General features: G+C 35.7%; 1 protein-coding gene across 6 annotated transcripts in view; it reads right to left on the bottom strand.

The window, feature by feature from the left end:
- The window catches only part of LOC107877885 (DNA polymerase eta), a 38414-nt gene extending 16688 nt beyond the window's left edge, over positions 1-21726 (bottom strand). Inside the window, exons 1-13 of one of the 6 annotated variants that reach the window (XM_047407174.1) lie at positions 21407-21640; positions 17905-18295; positions 17326-17446; positions 17114-17225; positions 16867-17034; positions 16328-16492; positions 16124-16227; positions 15744-15863; positions 4548-4671; positions 4219-4332; positions 3891-4106; positions 2421-2529; positions 2190-2326 (exon numbers count right to left, since the gene is read on the bottom strand). In XM_047407174.1, the coding sequence (XP_047263130.1) occupies positions 2190-2326; positions 2421-2529; positions 3891-4106; positions 4219-4332; positions 4548-4671; positions 15744-15863; positions 16124-16227; positions 16328-16492; positions 16867-17034; positions 17114-17225; positions 17326-17446; positions 17905-17929 (1515 nt within the window). In that variant the 5' untranslated portion in view covers positions 17930-18295; positions 21407-21640. Of the gene's footprint in view, positions 1-2189; positions 2327-2420; positions 2530-3890; positions 4107-4218; positions 4333-4547; positions 4672-15743; positions 15864-16123; positions 16228-16327; positions 16493-16866; positions 17035-17113; positions 17226-17325; positions 17447-17904; positions 18296-21406 lie in introns of all 6 variants that reach the window. The other 5 variants (XM_016724674.2, XM_016724681.2, XM_016724688.2 and 2 more) reach the window with 5 other exon arrangements.
- Positions 21727-23266: the final 1540 nt, after the last annotated feature.

Genomic DNA, 23266 nt, shown 5'->3' on the forward strand with positions numbered 1-23266 from the left:
CAGAACATCTAACATGAAAATGATCTTCATCCATAGGACATAATCTAGTTTTTAAATCGTCAATAGCTTTTAAATTATTAGAAGCATTATCTAATGTGCATTTCATAGGTTTACCAATAAATCTAAAATATTTCATGCTCTCCGCTATTGTACTAGCTATATACATACCAATTTAGACTCGTCAACATATTTATAAGCAATAATTCTTTTTTGCATGTTCCAATCGTAATCAATCCAATGACCCGTGACAGTAAAATAATCATTACCGACAACATTACGACCCATATCAGAAGTAACAGATATTCTACCATCAAATTTATCAAATAAGCAACGAAGAAAATGACAATGTTCAACTTGAAAGTTAAAAATATCATTTTTAATTGTATTTCATGAAAAACCTTTAAAAGAGGAATTATATACTCGTTGAATATAATAAATAAAACCGAGATGCGAAGGAAAACTAAAAGACAAACCCATAACAGCAACCATTTTTGCTAGTTCTTCTCTATCTACATCTTCACTATATGTCGATGATGAACTTGCTTCAGTTGGGTTAAACATGTCTAAACGCGTTTGAACCATATTACCTCCTACAGATTCATGTACAAATGTTGTACCATCTTTTTTTGCCTTAGCCTCATTTTTTAGACGAATAAATTCTTTATTACAGATCATCAAATGCATAGTTAGCAACCCTGTCCCACCATTTTTTCCCCCGATCAAATGTTCAAAAATATTCTTGCATGTATTACAAGTAGCAATACCTTTTACCCTATCATGCTCCATATCCAAACTAAAGACCTTTTAGTATATTCGGTACCTTTGGCTCTAGTAAATTCCGGTAAAGGGGGAAGTTCTTCACCATGTTCCGGTAATTCCGTAACCGGAAAGTAGGGGTAGGGGTATCACCTAACTCTTGTTCTTCTATATCATCTTCCTCCGGTAAGTCTTCCTCAAAATTATTATAACGCCTACTTAGGGTCTCATTATCTAATTCCATATTGATACCAACATCGAAACCATTAGATTGTGATAAAGAAGTTTCATTAAATGTAGGCGGTAATGAACTAGTACTAGCCTTACTTTGTTAATTTCTACGAAAAACCTTACCAAAGCTTGGTTTTTTACCACTACTTTTTTTTTCGAAATCCATAATTTAAATTAAAATATTAAAACAAGCAATACAAATATTATAAATTACAAAATTAATGTAAGTAAACAAATGTAGATACAAAAAAATAAAAATAAAGATATTAACGAAAATAAAAAGAGATTAAAGTTGGAACAAATATACCGAACGTCTGCGTAAAAGCAGACGTATACCAAATGTCGGAATTAAAAGATGATAATTGAAGGTTATAATATCTTCAAAAAGTCTTCAACTCCAACTAATATAATAATTGAATCTTCAACTGCAACTAATATAATAATTTATAAATATTTAGAGAGAATACGATATTAAGAGAGTGTGAGAATTGAAATGATAATATTTGTGTGGAAAAAGAATTAAAATGAAGAATATTTATAATGAAAATTTTAAGGGGTGGTATGGGGTAGTTGGGAGGGGGTGGGGTAATTGGGAGGGGGGCAACGGCTAGTTCAAAGCAACGGCCAAAAGAGCCGTTGCCAGATATACCAACCCAATCCCAATTTTAATTAAAAAAAAAAAAAAAGGGGCAGAAATTGAACGCGTCTGACGGACCGGAACCGGTCAACTGGAAATACCGGATTTTTTCGAAGGTTCGCACCGGTAACGAATTCCGGACCATTGGGTACCGGTATACCGGTACCGTGTAGTTACTGTTGCCGGAACCAAACCGGAAACGGAGTTGACGGACCGGAACAGAATTTTCCGGTTCCGTTGCCAGCCTTAGATTAAACTACAAGCATAGAGAAAATACAGGCACATGTGCTACAGATAATTACATTTAAAACAAATGATAAGTAAAATAGTTAGGAGAAAAGGTTAAGGTATAAAGGAAATATTTCAACATCCTATTCGTGCATCACTAAATTGATCAAGCATTCCTATGTCCCCCATCCCCCACTAGCTCTTCAAAATATAGCATAACTAAAATTTGAAACAATATGGATTTTGTCTGAATCGGGATTTGGAAACATTATGCTATATGTATGATGTTCTTGTATTAAACCAACACTGACTGAACGAAGAAAGAATGACATCAAACCTTTTCTTTACACATCTCTTTGTCCAACTGTCTGTCCAGTGGCAAGGAATGTTTAGTCTCTTCATCTTCCTCAGAACATGATATCCATGGCTCTATTGACTGCAATGTCATGTGACCTCCATTTTCTATACAGTTTTCTTTCAAATTTCAATTTCAAAAGGTAAGACAATCAATTAGGAAAAGAAGGCCAAAAGACAACTAAAGGTAACAACTAGCATCAGGCCATACAACCTGAAGGTGACAAAAGTGGAGCATCTTGGATTAGTTTTTCGCTGGATAGTTTAACCTGAGGGCAAGTTTCCTGTTGGTTATGAAAATAATTCATAATAGAGCGTGTACCCTGCAAAAAGATTTAACTAGCAGAACTTCATACCATGACACTAAGCACAGCAAGAGGTAGAACACCAACCATGAATGTAATGAAAAAGAAGTCTCAGTTAAAGCTAAACAACAGAAATCCTTATACTCAAGCAAGATTCTGGATGTCGTAAGACATTTCAAGTTCTTTATACGATTCACTTTCATGTCAAAGCTTTCTTAACTGAACTATCAAATAACTAGGCAGAAACAACTAGCGAAAGAGCAAAGTTGGAGCTCTTCATTAGTAGTACCACTCAGCAGCATTGCTTTGACCCACATTAGTAGTACCACGCAGCTGCATTGCCTTGACCCACTTAAACTACTTAATTTAGGTACAGAGAAAACAAGTTTTTCATCCTTTCCTCGTCAAATTACCTTGAACTAAGTAAACTCCTGGTGATTTGGATGTATTTTGGATTCTAATTCACCATAAACAGATCTCATGGCACTTACTCTTGTTTTATTTGATCCTTATAGACTTTAATCCAAAATTATCTGCTTGTTTATCTCTGCTTCCACACAACTAAATTTGTAGGTAACTCGGTGAATACATGTGATCCAGTTCACCTTAAAGGAACTTCTAGCACATGGGATATTACATATTGCATAAATATTCATTTGTTCAAGATTATGTTTTAATAACAGTACATTTCACACCATAGCTGCTTCAAAAATCGGAACTTATTCAAACCGGGAAATAACCAATGAAAATAGAATATATTGTAGATAAAAAGAGACTGCTTCGAGTTAGAATAGAGTTTCATATTTACTTGCAACAACATAACCACAGTAATATTATCAGCAGATATAAACATAATCCAGATTTGAAAAAGAAACACACTCTATAAGGCATATACACCGCAACAGGAATTTTCAGCAATTACAACACTGCATTATACTGGAAACTCATTAACTAAAAAATAATTGCATTTGGAAGTAGAGACCTATTAAGAAACTACAAGACAAGTGGCAAATATGCGATCAGCAACAAGTGAATTCAATTTGGATGGGTCATGGAGTTCAGGAAAATCAATTAGAAAAAGCAAAGCATCACAAAATAAACTGTAATAAGAAGTTAAGTCATTTAGTGATTTTATCCGAACTGCAACCTGAAAGAAACAATCAAGAAAAGGGCTTTTAAGTAGTTGTGCAACCCCTTTCTCATATATCTTCTTAAAACAAACAAAAACCACACCAATTAGCTTCCATTTGTTTGTTGGGTTCACACATCTCAGAGGCTTATACTGTAGACAGGTAAAAATGTCTATGGAGATGTAAACATTGAAATGTAAATAGGACAGAAATGTAATTGATTATAGTTATAACTAACTTGGAACTTACTGATGGTATAGCTATTATTTTGCTGGCTGAAACAGAAAGACCAGTTATTCCCCAGCCACTGTTTTGATTTCCAGAAATCTTAAAATTGTACAGACCAAGATATTCACGCAATCCTGCTTGAAACAGGATTAGGGCATCTTCCTTAATCTTGGAAGTCCCGTACCTTAGAGGACACGATTTTGATGGAAATTTCTTGAACGAATCTATGTCATTTGACTGCACAATAGCAGAGATTTATGTATGCAAGTTCCGGAAACTCTAAATTACTTACATAAGGACTTGCAAATAGTCATGTCGTCAGGCTGGAGATAGGACAAAAAAAGCCAACCTTGTATGCGTGAGCATGTAGAGTAAGAGTATGTGCAATGCGCTTATTCTGTTCTAAATCAAACTGAAGACGTTCACTAAGTTCTTCGCAGAGTTCACTAAGCCACTTTTCAACCTGAAACAAAGCAATAAAGTAGGAGTCCGTTTTAACTGTTAGATGAAACAGTTAGTAGCTCAAACCAAAACTCCGATGTACATATAAGCAAATAAAGTAGGTAAATCAGAACATCATTACTGCTATTTTTCCCTAGATCAGTTATGTCTAACTTATAAGAGTAAGATAGATCAGTGATCATGCAGAAGATGTGTGTTCAGTTTGAATAAACTTACAGAAGGAACAGTTTTAAGAGCTCGAGGTCCAGGAAAAGTCTTTCCTGATCCATGGCTGTTGGGAAGAAGGCGTTCCTTGACCTCTTCTCCACTAATGCCCCTCGCTGTATTCCACAACCAAGAACTGTGCAAGTTAAGCACAACAAAGTCAGGAGGTTACAGAGGGGCTATCTGATAAGACTACAAAATAAGTGGGTGTTTGGATGGGCTTATAGCTTTGGCTTATAAGTCATAAGTTAGAGATTCTAACTTATGGCTTGTGGCTTATTTTTGCCACTTTAGCTTAAAACGAAGTGCTTAAAAACACTTTTTTATTTTATCCACACTTTAAAAGTGCTTAAAAGTTATTTTGGTTTAAAAGCACTTAAAATAAGCCAATCCAAACAGGCACTAAAGAATTAAATCTGATGACCAAACCAGTTGTCCTTGGACACTTCAAAATTTAGTTCACCAATTATAAGGGGAAAATTAAATTGAACAATCATAAACTAATATTTCAGTTCACATTGTTGGACTCTTATAATTGAATGGAAAATTGATTCATAGTTATTTTAGGTTACACGGGACTTAGTAAACCTCCAGCCAAAAAGAATGGCCGGGCTCAAAGACAAGTGTCAATCACCTTATTTACCAAATTAAACCATTCATTTCGCTATTTTTTGTAAAAAACATATCAAAGAAATAAATAAACCCATTCAGTTATTAATAAATTTGCAAAACAAGTACAGATTTTAAAAAGCATAAGGAACTATGAATCATGATTTTTATAGTTAAAAGACAAGTGATACACTCGTGAGGCAGCTGGAACAAGGTAATTCGACCCAATTTAAAAGAAGAGGTCGAAAATTGGGTCCAATCACCTTCGACCCAATTGTACAAACCTGGCCCAAGCTCAACTTTTCAGAGCCAGTAACTCAGACCTTCTGGAGATAGAAATTAATGCTTATATTGGATTCAGGTCGAGTGACGTAGCATCAATTACAGAAGGAATAGACTCTCATCGGGAGGAAGCTCATGATGAAACCTCTTCTGCCAAGAGGGCTTCAATTACAGAAGAGGAAATCAGAACAGTTGAAATTCAGCAACATCAATCCTCCCTATCTACTCCAATTTCCACTAAAACTTCAACTGCTTTGATACAACATGAGCTTTTAAACAATTTGCATGCAAAGATTTTGTCAACCTGCGATGGAATAAATTTGACAAGAGGACAATAGACGGTTGGTGAACACTAGTAGGGAATCCAAAGATTGACTGCAACACCAAAGGTCATAATCAACTTTTACATACTGAATATGGAAATTGTGGAGAAATCTGGGAAGTTGAAGAAGTCGAACCATTTGTGGTTCAACATCAAGGTGATCATCAAGACAAAGAAGTGGATACACCAATTTGGGTCAGTCAATATTTGATCAAACTACCAAACTATTCGGAGTCGATTTCAAGGGACATGAAGAAGAAGCTATGGAACTTCTCATGCAGATTGATAGCAGTAGACAAGCAAGAAGAATGGAGTCAAAGAGTAATATCAGAAAAAACAGATTCAAGGGGATACAAGAGCTGAAGCGACTGGTCTCTTTTGACGTTAAATTCAAAGATAGTGGAAGCAGGATCAGGGGGACGGCTTTGACTTTAATTGATCAATGAAGATCATATTAGTCAAGTGGAATGTGAGGGGATTAAACAACATAGACAAGAGAAGATTAGTGAAGAATTCTCTATGGGGTGCAGATATCATATGTTTGCAAGAAACTAAACTTGAGGGGGATGTAGAAGACATTGTTAAGCAAATTTGTGGAGGTAGATGGACAAGTTTCACCAGTCTTGAGGCCAGTGGAACTAGGGGTGGAATCATAATGATATGGGATAGAAGAATATGGAAAGGGGAGGTATTTCAGATTGGGATTCATACTTTGACCTGTAAATTTGAAGGTCAGTTGCAGGATTTCAGATGCCATATCGCAGGTGTATATGCTCCAAATTCACTTTGAAAGAAGGGAGGTTTGGGAGGAAGTAAGTGCTGTGAGGGGCTTGATGGAGGGTCCATGGCAATTTGTGGAGACTTCAATATAGTCAAATTTCCTGCAGAAAAGAGGAATTGCAAGAGGTCCGTGGAGCTATGGTGGAACTCTCAGACTTCATAGAAGACATAACCTTATTGATCTTCAACTGAAAGGTGGTGCCTATACTTGGTATAGCAGGGACACATACACTACTGCCTCAAGAATTGACCGAATTCTGATATCCGAAGAGTGGGATGATAGTTTTAGCAATATCAGACAATCCTTCTGCCGAGATAACATCTGATCATGTCCCTGTTATACTGCAATGTGGAGATTGGGACCAACAAAAATCATACTTCAAGTTCGATAATTGGTGGCGGAACACTGATGGCTTCGTCTTCGTCGACAAAGTTAAGAATTGGTGGACATCATTTGATTTTTCAGGAAACCTGACTACATTTTTGCTTGTAAAATGAAAGCTTTGAATGGAAAACTGAGGTAGCGGAGTAAAAGCAACCAAGGCAATCTGAATGTACAAAAGTCAAACCTGCTTAATCAACTGGCAGTGTTCGACAAGGTACTGAAAAGCAGAGAGGAGGAAATAGAGGAGAAGGCATCCATACTAATGAAGTATGAAGAGCTTTAAAAGAATGAAGAAATGGCATGGAAGCAAAGATCAAGGGCCACTTGGTTGAAGGAAGGAGACAGGAACACAAAGTTTTCTCGTAAAACTGCAAATGCCCAAAAAAGATGTAACAAAATTGACTAATTAATGATCCACGGCGAATTAATATTAGAGCTACAGAGTATTAAGAATGAGATTTTGGAATTTTACAAAGAACTCTACACTGAGACTGAAGAGTGGAGGCCTGGAAGCAACTTTAAAGATTGTCCAACAATAACCGAGGAAGAAAAGGATCAATTGCAGAGCAAATTTGAAGAACAAGAAGTCCTGAGATGTTTGAAAATGTGTGCCATGGATAAGACACCAGGCCGTGATGGATTCACAATGGGGTTCTTTATTAAATGTTGGGAGGTGCTCAAACGGGACATCATGGGGTATTCCACAATTTCCGTTCTCAGGCTTTCTTTGAAAGGAGTTTTAATGCAACTTACATTGCGTTGATTCCCAAGAAGAAAGGTGCAAAGGAGTTAAAGGACTACAGACCAATAAGTCTGATCAGAAGCATCTACAAGATTATTGCAAAAGTACTTGCTGAGAAACGAAAAAGGGTAATGGAAAAGTTGGTAGACCCACATCAGATGACATTCATAAAAAGAAGGCAAATAATGGATGATATTCTTATAGCCAACAAAGCGGTGGATTCAAGACAGAAATAGAGAAAGCCTGGTGTTCTTCGTAAGCTAGATATTGAGAAAGCATATGACCATGTAAATTGGAATCTCTTACTTAACATGTTACAACAAATGGGCTTTGGCGTGAAATGGATCAAGCGGATAAAATTTTGCATTTTTACTGTCAGATTCTCATTCATCATTAACGGTTCCCCAAAAGTCTTTTTCCAAGATCAAAGAGGTCTCAGGCTATCCTTTTTTTGTTCATAATTGTCATGAAAGGGCTAAACAACATGATTAAAACTGTGAATCTTAATGGGTGGATTAAGGTCTTTGAGGTAGCCATGATGGTCATTATAGTCAGGAGATTACACATCTTGAATACGCTGATGACACCTTAATGTTCTGTGATGCAGATGTGGAGCAATTGAGAATTCTAAGAATTATCTTAGTCCCTTTTTAAGCTATTTTTGGGCTACATATTAACTAGAGAAAGAGTCATCTTTTCCCAATTAATGAAGTAACAAACATGGAGGCTTTGGCAAGGATTCTAAGGGGAGAAATGCAGGCTCTCCCTATTGCTTATCTTGGCATGCCATTGGGGAAAAATCAAAATCTATAGAGATCTGGAACAAAGTCATAGAGAAATGTGAGAAAAAGCTTTCAAGATGGAAGTGTCAATATTTGTCATTTGGTGGGAGACTTTGATTAATTCAGTCCTAGATTCTATGCCGACTTATATGTCCCTTTTTCCCATTTCAGTGGGAGTCACTCAAAGACTGGACAACATTAGAATGAAGTTTTTGTTGTAGGGCAATAAAGAAAAAAAGGTATATCATCTAGTAAAATGGAAAGAAGTAATTCTTAGCAAGGCTCAAGGCGGACTGAGAATTAGAAATTTGAAAAATCACATCAAAACACTCAAATTGAAGTGGTTATGGAGATATTCTCAAGATCCTCAAAGCTTATGGAGAAAGGTGATCAAAGCTAAGTATGAAGTGGAAGATAACTAGATGACAAAGCCTTTGGAGGTCTATCTGAGTACTATGGCCAGCACTTAAATGTAACGTCTCTATCAGAATACAAAATGGTAGCAAAACTTCATTCTGGAATGATAATTGGTTGGGGAATGGAACCTTAAAAGTCTTATTTGCTGATATTTTTTCCCTAGCTCGACATCAATAAAGATCTATAGCTGAAATGTGATCCCCTCAAGGTTGGAATCTGATACTTAGAAGAAACTTGAACGATTGAAAAAAAGCAGCTGGAGAAGAAATTCACAGGAACCCAAAGTGGAGATGACACGCTGAGATGGCAAGGAAATAGCAGAGGGAAATTCAGTGTTGATGCAGCCTGTAAAATGTTGAACCAGCCCAGAATCCCGGTCACCAACTAGCCCTGGAAACATATATGGAAGACTAAAGTATCATATAAGGTTGCTTGTTTCTCATGGTTATTGGCAATGGAAGCGGCTCACACAGGAAAGTTTAATTAAGAGAAAGTGGATTCTTTGTTCTAGATGTTATTATGTGAAAAAGAGGCGGAAACAGTTGGCCATTTATTTCTTTACTTCAACATTACTAACCAGTTATGGAAGATCTTCATTAATCTTAGAGGTATAGCCTAGCCCAGAAAGATTACTGAAGATCTCCTTAGTTGGGAAGCAGTTGGAGCTGGAGCATGAGCAGATGACATAAGCAGATGAAGTATGATAGGTGGACAATTTGGAGAGAAAGAAATTCTAGATATTTTGAGAACAGTAGCAATACAGTACAAGAGATCAAACTTAATTGTATTATGTTGTTTTGTTTTTGGTGCAATCAGATCTATTCAGAAAATACTATATCTATCCTAGACACTTTAGGTTCTTGTTAGGATGGTAGGCCTGTTTTGCTTTCTTTTGCTCACATGTATATATGGTTTCAGTACAACCTACGTACTGATTTGTGCTTAACACATACAACCATTACCTTCTCCAAAAGAAAATGCTTCTAAGATTTTTCGCAAAATATATTGTTGGCTGATAGAAGATTTCAAGGAAGATATTCATCATATCAAGATATGATCCTCTAAGATCTTAGGATAATTGTAATCTAGAATATCATATCAATGATTCTTTCTCTTTATGCACAATATTTGATTCTGTACAATCCTAGATTCATGGGATTTAAGTGATTCTACTCCACAATATCCTATGTATATAAAGCCATGTACATGACATAGAAACATATGAATGAAATTATTCCATTATCTTTTTCCACATGGTATCAGAACTTCAGGCTTAATCCCGACCAATTTTATTTTTTTCACCCTAGTCTTGAAAAGTCCTGTTTCTATTTTTATCTGCCCAAAGATTGAAGCCATTCAAAAACCATGCCCGAAAAGGGTACTAATGCAATTATTCTAGCCACTGGAAATGTTTCTGCAATCATAGAGAATAACTTTACGATTTCAATGGGAAATTTGCAAAACATTCAAGCCTCTCATTATCCCATCAGTTGAATGGAAAAAATTACGTAAAATGGGTTCAACTAGTTCGTATCTTTTTAAAGGATAAAGAGAAATTACGACATCTTCTTGGTTCAGGACCATCTAAAGAAAGACCCTACATTTGATGCATGGGATGAACATGATATCTTGGTTATGGAACTCCATGCTTCCGGAGATCAGTGATAGTGTTATGTTTCTGAGCACCGCTAAGGAAATTTGGGATGCAGTGAAGGAGACGTACTTTAAAGTACATGAGCAACCAGGATCTATGAAATAAAAACAAAACTTTCCACAGCAAAACCGGGAGCTCAACCTGTCACTAAATATTTTAACTTTTTGCGGAGGTTATGACGAAATGGATCATAATCAATGCATTCAAATGGGTTGTAAAGATGATGTTGTGATTTTGAAAAGATTTATTGAAAAAAAAAAGGATTTATGATTATCTTACAGGACTAAATGCAGAATTTGATGTCGTGCGAGTGCAAATCTTAGGAAAAAAAGAAAATTTGGCATCATTAAACAAAACAATGGCCATTATACGGACAAAAGCACGGAGGAGTGTTATGCTTGAAACTCAAATTAATGAAGGATCAGCTCTTGTAGCGAAAGGGATAAGTTTAAGAGAATCGAGAGTTCCAGAACAGGAGAGCACTGTCAAACTTGCAGGTTCATTCAAACCGTCAATCAATAGGGACAATCTTTACTGCACCTACTGCAAAAATTATCGGCACGCCCGAGAGAGGTGCTGGAAACTCAATGGTAGACCTCCAAACAGAAACATAAGTGATGGAAAGCAGGTAGACACAAATAGCCAGCAGCCCTGAGACTGATGAAACAAATCGACACTCAGCTTTAAAAGGTAGTTGTTCACTGGCCTTCACAGATATTTTTTTCTCCTTTGTTACTAATGTCTCAGACAAACTTTCTCCAAATTGGGTGGTTGATTCCGGGGCAACTGATTATATGACCAGTTCGTCTCATCTCTTTATATCATTTTTCCCTGGCCTTAGCTATATGAAGATAACTTACCCGATGGTTCAATTATTACTGTAACGGGAAAAGAAGACATACCCCATTAGGAAAGTCCTTGATACTTAAAAATGTCCTTCATGTCCCAAAGTTATATGTAAATCTCATTTTTGTCCAAAGAGTCACCAAAGATTCCAAATTCCAAGTAACTTTCTTTCCTTCATATTGTTTATTTTAGGAACAGAACACGAAGAAGATGATTGGGCCTGCTAGTGAGAAAGGTGGCCTTTATTGTCTGGATTTCCACAATGGTGAAGATACAACTAAGAATTCCTTATCTAGTTCATTTTGTCCGAATCTATTATGTCCAATAAAGAGAAAATACAGCTTTATCATCGTCAGTTAGGTCATCCGTCCTTCAATGTAATCAAAACAATGTTTCCATCTTTGTTTAAAGATTTGATTGCTGTCTCTTTTCATTGTGATGATTGTGAAATTGCAAAACACAAACATGTTTCCTTTCCAATTAGTAACAAAAGATGTAAGACTCTATTTTCTCTTATTCATAGTGATATTTGGGGACCTTCTCCCTTTCCTAATATTTCTGGTGCTAGATGGTTTATGTAATTCATTGATGATAGCCCAAGAATATGGATCTATTTGTTAAAACAAAAATCATATGTCAGCCAAATTCTTCCTACCTTTTTTAATCTAATCAACAGCCAATTTGATGTGCCACTTAAAAGTTTCCGATCTGATAATGCCAAGGACTACTTCAATCAAAACCTTCCTTTTTTTCAAAAAGAGGGAATTGTTCGTGAATCTTCATGTGTCAATACTCCTAAAAAAAATGGAATAGCAAAGAGAAGAAATGGTTTTACTTGACATTAATATATCAGAAATGGTTTTACTTGACATTACTATATCACTATTGTTTTACAAAAGGGTTCCAAAACAGTACTAGGGAAAGTTGTCCTAACTGCTGCACACCTTAGTAACAAAATACCATCAAGAATTCTGAACTCTAAAAGCCCCCTTAATACTCTTAGGAATTTCTTCCCGAATTTTGAAATTTCCAATAAATTGATTCCTAGAATCTTCTGAAGTGTTGCCTATGTTCATCATATGCCTATGTTCATCATATTCATTCTCATAATAGAAGCAAATTAGATCCATGTGCTCTTAAGTGCGTTTTCGCAAGATATTCTCCTACTCAAAAAGGCTACAAGTGTTATCAACCATTATCAACGAAATTCTTTATTTCTGTTGATGTCACATTTGATGAGAGTGAATTTATTCGTTCTTACAATCAGGGAACTCATTGACGGGAGAGGGACCTCTAGACTTACCGCTATTTGATTTGTCTATTTTTGGTCTTGCCAAATCCTTGTCTGGATCACCATTTCTGGATATAAATAATGGAATTCTAGAAAATAATCTACCATTGCAGGTTTATTCCAGAAGAAACTAATCAACTGCAACCATCTCCTAAGGTTACTGCTCCTACTACCCATCCCGAACTTGGTGAACCATCAAAAACACCAAACCAAACGGATCATGAAGAAGAACCTAACCAACCTAATGACCTTGACCATCCCGTTGCACTCAGAAAAGAAACCAAAACTTAACACCCTTTGAACCTTTCTAAGACATATCAAAACCTATCCCCAAGTCATAACGCTTTTCTCTATAACCTCCACACAATTCCTATCCCCAGTAATTTGTCTAAAGCATTAGGAAACAAAGAGTGGGAGAAAGCTATGAAGGTAGGAATGGAAGCGTTTGAGAAAAACAAAACTTGGAAAATTGTAGAATTACCAAAACGGAAAAAGTCAGCTGGGGTGCAAATGGGTGTTTACTGTAAAATATAAGACAAAACAGATAGATCTATAGAAAGATGTAAATCATGGTTGGTAGCAAAGGGTTATACACAGACCTATGGAGTTGATTATTTGGAGACTTTTGCCTTAGTGGAAAAAATGAATACAGTAAGAATCTTATTATCATTGGCTGGGATTTTTAATTGGAACCTACAACAATTTGATGTGAAAAATGTATCTTTACATGGAGACTTAGATAAGGAGATCTATATGGAGTTGCCCCCTGGTTTTGAAAGCAAGAAAAGAATGGTGTGTAGACTGAAAACGACACTCTACGGATTAAAGCAATCACCTCATGCATGGTTTGGAAGATTTACAAAGGTCATGATCAAGCTAGGGTATCGACAAAGTCAAGGAGACCACACTTTGTTCATAAGACACTCAAAAACAGGAAACGTGACAACATTATTAGTTTATGTGGATGACATCATAGTAACAGGTGATGATTCAGAGAAGATACACATTCTGAAGAATTGTTTACACAAGGAATTTGACATCAAAGATCCTAGGAAATTAAAGTATTTCTTGGGAATCAAAGTGGCACACACAAAACAAGGAATCATTATTTCCCAACAAAGTATGTGTTTGATTTGCTGAAAGAAACAGGAAATTTATGGAGTAAGCCAGCGGCTACACCAATTGAATATAATCATATATTGTGCAATGCTCCAAAAGATTCTATGGTAGATAAAGGTTTGTATCAAAGACTTGTAGGGAAATTGATCTACTTGTTCCATACAAGGCCGGACATTGCCTTTGTTGCAAGTGGTGTTAGCCAATTTATGCATGATCCTGGAGAAACACATCTTCAAGCTGTCAACAGGATTCTATAATATCATAAAGGAACTCCGGGAAAAGGAATACTATTCAAAAGGGGAGGAGACATAATTTTAGAGGCTTATGCTGATGAAGACTATGCTGGCTTATTAGTCGATCGAAGGTCATGTTCTGGATATTGCACTTTCTTAGGAGGACATGGTGACTTGGAGGAGTAAAAACAATATGTAGTAGCCAGATCAAGTGCAAAATCTGAGTTTAGATCTATGGCTATGGGTGTTTGTGAGCTATTATGGTTAAAGATAATCCTTGATGATTTGAAGATAAGATGGGAAGGACCTATGAAACTATATTGTGAGTAAATCAATAAGTATAGCTCATAATTCTGTACAGCATGATCGCATTAAGCATATTAAGGTGGATAGACATTTCATTAAGGATAAACTAGATAATGGATTCATTTGTACGCCATTTGAATCTACAAAAGCTTAGGTGGCTGATTTTTTAACAAAAGGACTATCAAATAATGTGTTACAAGATCTAATAAGCAAGCTAGGAATGGAAGATATCCATTCACCCACTTGAAGGGGACTGTTGGCTGATAGAGGATTTCAAGAGATTTATCATATCAAGATCTGATCCTCTAAGATGTTAGGATAATTGTAATCTAGAATATCATAACTATGATTCTTTTTCTTTATGTAAAATATATGATTCTATACTATCCCGGATTTCATGGGATTTAGGTGTACATGACATAGAAACATATGAGTGAAATTATTCCATAATCCTTTTCCACATATTATAAAAAAGTAGGTTGACTCTACAAATAATAATAGTGGCATCCTCATTGGGTAGTTTGACTCTACAAATAATAATAGTGGCATCCTCATTGGGATGGAGAGAGTAATATACAATTTCAACTAAAGCCAAATGTTTACAGAAAAACTAACCTCTTGCACAATAGGCAACACACCATAATGAAGTTCAGTTTAACTCCTAGGCTGATTAACGTATGAAAAACGTTAATGTCAATTGTTCATGTACGCAGTGCATTTTTTCCTTTTTCTTTTCTATTGGTGTGCATGTTATCAATATTTGCTATCAAGCATGTTCAACTTGTTAGTAATAGAATAAATTTTTTGACTTGCCATAGAATTTTAAATGACATATTTATTTTTTGATAACCATAGTTTCCGGACCAGCTTGTGCGCACCTCGATTAATTCCAAGGGCACGGGCAACAAGCAAGCAACTCCGTCCACCAATGCTAGAAGAGTTGTGAAGAAATCAACTAGTGTTTGTCTCTATTGGGAATTAAACCTGGGACCTGATGGTACTCAACCCAACTTCATTGAACCTCTAGGCCAAACTTCAACTCAGGAACAGAACACAAGAAGTAGCAGCAAAAATGATGGATTTAATTGGAGAAACAAAAGCAAGGTTATTGGTAGAGAAAAAAATAATCTAAAAGGGTGTTTGGGTTAGCTCAAAATCTGGACAACTCAAACTAGCTTTTACGTATTACTTTAGACTTAAAAGCTGTTCAAACCAAACACCTAATAAGACTATAGAGATGAATAATTCCACCTAAAATTAGACATATGACAATGATTACTAAAGTAGAGTGAGTTCAGCTATCTTGAGACGGATTGGTCATCAAGTTCCTTATTTTCTTTCTTTTTTTAATTCACAGCTTTAGTAATTCAACTAGTGGACTGCTTCCCTAAGATAGGGAGTCAGCCCCAACATGTACAGTGACTATGAATAGATTATCACCCAGTATTTACTCCATAATATTCCTGTAGCTTCTCTTCTGAAAACTGAAGCAGATCCCCAACAGTTTTCACACCCAAGTCAATTTGCAAAGAAGTTCCAAGTTTTCCTCCCAGCTGTTTCCTGTGAACAAATTGTGCCCACGCCATATTAAATGAAAAAAAAAATATTCAGAAGAATAAACAAGCCAAAAAAAAAAAACGTTCACACTATAGAAACCATGTACCACATGTCCACATCAATGTAGCAAGGTCAATGGAAAAGACTTACAATAAGAATATAAAAGAAAAGTATTCAACCTCAATAAAATTAAGACATAACTAAACATCCAGCATATTATTAACTCCTCGAAAGATGGTAATCAAATCTGTCCAAACCCCTACATTTTCTTTATAGGCAACATTCCGAGTAATTTGCAGATGGATGAGAAAGGCACCACAGTTTGCTGAGCAGGTTTGTTCATTCCACTTGCAAGTTTGGCCAGCATCTGCTCACAATTTCATACACAAGTTACTAAAAACCTTCTTCCAAAATGAACCAGCAAATATATATTTGCAGTTCTCATTTAAACGGAGAATTTTGTCCACCTTATTATGAGCAATGCCTGCAGAACAAGTGAACTCAGTCTCTTCTAATACTTGCAGCCGAAGTTCTGCAACAATAAAAGCTCCACAGGCTAACAACTTATCACGGCGACTAGCGTCACTTCTAGTGAGCCAATGTCCGACCTTCTCTCTGGCATTGCTACCATCCTGTGCAGGAAATTAAGTCAGCATATATCAGCAATGAGGGATATAGATAAGTATAAAAATATAAACATAACAGAAAATTGAATTTTTAAAAAGCCAATACTAAAAAATTTGTAACATTACTGTGCAGAAGTCCATCATATGATGCATATATGTAGGCCTGCCATATATATCTTCTTATCTCCAGTACAACCATCTCAAAATACAAGAAAGATTATTTTCTGTTGAAGCGTTTCATTACTTCAATACCCTAAACTAATGTTGTTGTTGAATGCTACTATCAGACCGCACTAAGGTTTCTGACCTCAAGCACCAAGGGGGGAGAAACCAAACCAAAAAAAAAAAAAAAAAGATAAGTTGCTTTACGTGACACCTACTTCCTCAAGACCCAAAACATGTGATTTCACGACTTCTTCACTGATAGTTTCCAGGCACTCAGGAGGATTATCTACCAACATTGCTTCCGCAGCTATAGTGAGATCTAAGTACACTTCATCAATTGAAGCGCGCTCACATCGACCTCTTCTAGAAAGTATGGTGACAACCTGCAATTATATTATGGTATGATTATCAGCAACATTATTCGTTCATAGAGAACAATAGTAGCTTTTAGTAACAATGGACCTCTGAGCCTGCATTCCTGTAAGAATTAAGATCAGCTTTACCACGGGCAACTGGGACTTGAACAAGATGTATCTCCGGACAAACTTTCTTTGCTTCATCACCTCGCATTGAGCTTAAACATGCAAACCTCAGTTCTCAGACGTTTGATGAGTATCAAGTACTCCAAGAATAACCAGTTAATTACTCATACAACCAACGTTACAGAGACTCACCGCTTCACCCCAAACTTACGAGCCTCATAACTAACAGCGATCAGTCCCCCGCCTTGCCAAGAATTGTACTGTACAACAGCAGTGGGTTGACCTCTTAGACTCTGTTGCTTTCGCTGCTCGACTACAGATACACAGTGTGACCAGTTAGCCAGACTATAAAGATAGATCATGGCGTAACAAAATTGCACAGGAAAAAGATAAATACACACGAAAAAATGGTAACATCACTATTATTGACAAAATAAGGTAACATCACTATCTCATGATCATAACAGAATGGACACTTCTTTTATAATTTACAGGGAATACATTGTCAAGAGGGTGTTTGGATTGACTTTTAAAGGGTATCTTATAAGATAAAAGCTAAATTCATAAGGTGGAAATACCCAACATTTGGATTTTGGCTGATTTTTACACTTTTTGGGCCTAAAAGTGAGTGCTTAAAAGAACTTTTTAGCTTTCCCAAACACCAGCAAAACTAAACAAAGTGCTTAAAAGCCAAAAGCACTTAAAACTAAGCCAATCCAAACATCCTCTAAAACTCAAAGAGAAAGGAAAGTTCTATAAAAGGCTAAATACTTAGATAGCCCCTTAAACTTGGCATGCTTTGTCAAGTACACTTCAACTTTGATAGTGACCATTTCGACACTTCTTCTTGACAGGAATGAATATGCAAAACACGTCATGCTGAAGGCCTGAATTGTATTGCACTGATTAGAACTCCCAGAGCTGATAAGAGCTACAGGTGAGCCATTCCTGATATTTGCCACTCCATATGGAGGTGTAAAACTACCCCACTCCAGTTTGGAATCTTGGTCGTGGCTCAGTCTCAATACCGGTTCCATGTTTTGCACCCACATCAGCTTGTTTTTGCTTCCCAGCATTAACATCCTTGTCTTTTGGTAGCCTTGTTGTCCTCCATCTTCAGCCGTCCCCTGGACATACTGGTAAGGTGCACAGTAATAGCACACTAGTGTGCGCCGAGAGGAGACAGAAGAAAGAAAAATAATATGATGTAACCAACCTTTTTTTACTAACCAAAAATATGCTTACTTAAAGAGGACAATGAAATAAGGGTTAGCGAGTAAGAGGCTGAACTCCATAATATGAATTCACAAACCTCCTCAGAGTGATAGGTTTTAAACAAGAGTATGCTAATGTAAAATTTAGGAGAATATCCTTTTCATTGCAGAACTGGGTCATCTTATGACCCAGATGAGCAACAAAATCAGTGATATGGTAAAAGGGGATATTTCCATCACAATAGCGGCCTTTTCATTAACATGTGATAATTTTTCAATAGTTGTCCAGTCATATACACGAATCTATAATATATTAAAGTGTGAAAGCCCTTGAAAAAATGATTCAAACTTTTTACCCTTCATTAAAATGCTTTGCAATAAACAAAATCGTCTTTTCACCTAAGGAACCCTAAAATATATGGAAAGAACCCTGAAAAAATAAATATATTGAAAGAAATTAAGAATCCTAAACTACTTAAAATATGCGAATTCTAAAATATATATGAATCCTAAAATATATGGAAAGAAACTAATTGTCCTAAAATATATGAAAAGAATTATATTTTATTTTAATTAAATATATGTGTTTGACATTTACATTCCTGAATTCAAATTCTATTTTTTTACCTTTTCACATTTTTTTTGGCAAATATGAGCTTTTTGCTATTTATCTTATTGCACTTATTTATCGTATTTCGTATTTCTATAATTTCTATTGTATTATGTCTTATTCTTTATTTATGTTATGTCATATATCCTGCTTCATGTTTCATTACGCTCTTGTTTACTATTCTTTATCTTGAGATAAGGGTCTATCGGAAACAGCCTCTTTACTTCTTCGAGGTAGTGGTATGGACTGCGTACATTTTACACTCCCCAGACTCCACTTTGTGGGAATACACTGGATTTGTTGTTGAGCTTTTTGCTATGGGGGTTTTAAGCTTATGCTTACATAAAAAACTATTGAGAGAAAAAAAAAAGTGAAAATTGTGTCATGATAACAAACAAATCATAGTGTCAAACAAGTATCAAAGGAAGTCATTAGTTGACTAGAACATAAACCAAAATAGGGATTAGAGATTTCATGAGCTAGCAAACTATATTTATAATCTATTTCATTTTTCCATCAGGTTCTTAGAGATGGACGCTAGGGATAATTTGCATCGCCCAATTTATATTTTTTGTGGCGTCATCAAGACTTTAAAATATGTTTTTCCTTTCAAATTATAATATTAAATAATTAATATCTCAATGTATTAATTTTTTTAACTTTTGTTCATATATTTATTTAATAATTTATAATTACTAGTCTTGAATGAGAAGACACATGACATGGAATGTGAGTTTACTTGCCTTGACAAGGGTGGTATGAAAAGGAAGAAATGAGAGATCTTTCGAAGGCTAAGTTTCTCTATCAAGAAATTAGCTTTAAGTGACTTTAAATGGATCTGATTCATAATAGTGCAATTATTGAAGGTGGATCAATTATATTGTTCGATATAAATGATAGTAATTTATTTTTTTATATACACTTATTATTATCGTCATACACACGAGCAAAACACGTACACTTGACTAGTTTACTCAAAACACAAGAGTGTGAAATGTTGTCATGGCTAATGAACTTAAATCAGAATTCATGTAGACTTCGTGAAAGATAGAGCATAATGAAAGGAAAAGACCTACATAGGCCACACCAATTAGTTGGGAACATGTTTTAGTCATGTTAGTACGTTTGCTTTAATCCGTGTGCTCTTTAGGATTCTTTTAACCCTGGTAGAAAATATAGAGAACTTTTAGCACTTTTAAAATGATATAATGCTTGAATAAGATGAATCTTAATTGGAGGTCAGTTAGGATTCATATAGCAAACCCAATAGGTTTGGGACTAATGTATAGTTGTTGTAGAGCATTGACAATAAAGGCTTATGTGCTAACGCTTAGGGTACACCAATATTTAACATCTTATCTATTTACATATGATCATTATCTATAAGAACATTTTGTGCACAACTCGACTATTCCACTAAGTACCTGCTACCTTCTACCAACACAATAATGTGTATATCTACCCATGGAGAATAGGTAGATGAGAAGAACTTTTCTTTTTCAACCAAAGGATTTCAAAAGAAAAAAAAAATCTTTCTCATCTGCTTAAGTGGGAGTTTGTCCATGTTTCATTGTAAAATTAGAAAAAAAAGTAAATCTGTTTTCAATATGAAAAATAACATTTGAAACTAGAGTTGTGTATGTCCATGAATACAAAGTGGAGTTTTTTTGGAAATTTTGTGAATAATTTGGAGTGAAAGTGAAAACAATTCTGTTATTTTTCAAATTCTAGAATTTAACTTCAAGTTGAATTTTGGAACTTCCCTGAATTTTATGGCTCAACATATTTTCTGGAGTTCAACTCCGGAAAAAAGTGAATTTTTCATGGTCAAACTCACCCCCCCCCCCCCCCCCCCCCAAGTCACCTAATGTGAAATTGAACATGAGACCTCATGATTCTCCTTCCACTTCATTGACAACCAATCCACACCCTTGGGTGCAAGAACATCCAATTACTTAAACCAAAAAATATCAGCAATCGCTAACTAACTATAAAAGAACAACGGAAAAAGTCTAAGAAATAACAGAACTTTATAGGAACATCCTCAAGGATGTACTAGTTTTAGGGGCAAAGGCATAATAACCCCATAGCTTTGGCTCAAACTCTATTTGTGTTAAAACACTCATTTGATAGGGTATTAAATAATCTTGGCTCCATCTCTGATGGGCTTATAATTGCAATGCAAATCACAGCATTTTTAGGTATTATATTATTACGAGATACAAGAAATCCTAAAGGGCAACGGATTCATAAGTGAAAATTTAACTTTCTGTTTAGTAGCTTTTCATTAGAAGACCATAGGAACGGAAATACTTGTGATTTTTTTCACAAGGGAAATGAAAGGATTCTACATAATAGTGCCTACTCTGATCATGCCCTAATGTGAATACATTATACAAACTGATCAAGAAGTGATATAAATCCGAAATATTTAAGAGAAAAGCAGAACCTTGAACGTAGAAGCAATCCATGTCGACATGAGCAATAACTCTGGAATCCGATAACTCTGGTCTTGACACCGGCATACTCCTCAATCTTCTCCTATTTCTTCCTTTTTTTTCCCACCAATTTCCACTCAGGTTTCCTTCGAAGTTTTATACGGTGATGTTCCTCGGGGGTGTCCACCCTTTTTTTTTCCAGTTAATTACACATGCCTCCCTAAAATTGTAGGTCACACAGCACAGATCCCATGATCACTATAAAATTAGACAATTTGGTCCTAAATTCTTATGGCTTGTTTGGTCGGGACATGCTATTTCGAGATTAATTGTCCCAAATTAGTTATCCCATCCTTAATATGGGATAAAAATAACACTAATAATTTGAGATAACTAATTCTAAGATAAGTTATGGCTTGATTTTATCCAAACCAAACATGGGATAAACTCATTCTAAAATATTGACTCCCGTGCAATACCACAAACTTTTTCAAGTAGTGAAATATGGCGATTTCCAAAATTTTTGATAACCCTTCTAATCAGAAAACCTAAAACTGTCGTCGGTATTATGGCCGATTCGGCCATTGGTTAGTCCAGTGGGTCTGACAAACTCATTCCTATCACGTCCACCTCAACTTTTCCAAAACTACTACATCCAAATTCCCCCAAAAAAACCTAGTTTGCCTATTGAACCTATGGATTTGTCTAATGCAGTCGCGGAAGATAAGAAGCATATCAACAACAAAGTAGAAGACAATAATAACAAAATGAAATATGCGGATCTTACGAAGCTAAAAGAGTTACAACAACACAATAAGAAGCCTTTATGGGATTTCATTCTTATGAAGTAATTATCATATGTCAATGGAGTACCTCGGGAAACTTGGACCGAAAAGGAGGTTAACAAGATGAATGTCTTGAAAGATTTAAATAGAGGTTATTGGTAAATTTTTCGATGATTGGTCGGAATTGGAGGATCTTAGGATTCCAATTCCTATATAATGCAATGCAAAGGGTGATTATAAGATTATTCTTCGGAATAGGCCCATAGTAATAAGGTTCAACTTGATGGAGGACTTTGTAAATATGATGTCCAAAAATATTCACTATATTACAGGGAAAGATGGTGTGGCCTACCAAATGAGATCCCTCATCTATGATACTAAATTCAAACATAACGAAGAAACAACATAGGTCATGGCTTGGATTTACTTTCCGGACTTACTATCAGCATTCTTTGTAAAGGAATCTATTTTATCGTTGGCGGTTGCGGTTGGTAATCCCTATTCATCTAAATATGGTCACTATCAACAAAACTAGACCACGTTCTGTGAGGGTCAAAGCTTAGGTAGATTTGGCGGAAACACTACCTAACTATGTAAAGATAGAGGTGATGAACAATAAAATGAATTATGCTAGAGTTGAGAGAATCAAAATACCATATGACATGCTCCTTAGGTATTGTCATGCTTGTAAACTTCAAGGTCATGAGGAAAGTTTATGCAAAAATCTATACCTAGAGTTGAAGAGATAGTCCTAAGAAGATGATAAGGAAAAAACTGACATAAAAGAGGATACTGCCCCTATGCAAAGGAGATTCATTAAAGGTAAGGTATTTATGACTAAGTGGAACCCCATAGAAATAAGTTAAAATTTGAGAAGGGTGAACTGGTGAAATTACCTACTGGTGAAAAGCCACAGACTTGTAACAACATCATAATGACTAATTTCTTTGGGATTTTACAAGAAGATGAAGAGAGTATAAGAGATCCATTGGAAGGAAATAATAAGGGAGCAGACAAATATGCAGCCAACACCAGCAAGAATACAATAATAACAATATCAACAAGAAACATAAAATGGATATTAAC

This window comes from Capsicum annuum, chromosome 1 (genome assembly GCF_002878395.1).
Source record: "Capsicum annuum cultivar UCD-10X-F1 chromosome 1, UCD10Xv1.1, whole genome shotgun sequence".
Classification (NCBI taxonomy): Eukaryota; Viridiplantae; Streptophyta; class Magnoliopsida; order Solanales; family Solanaceae; genus Capsicum; species Capsicum annuum.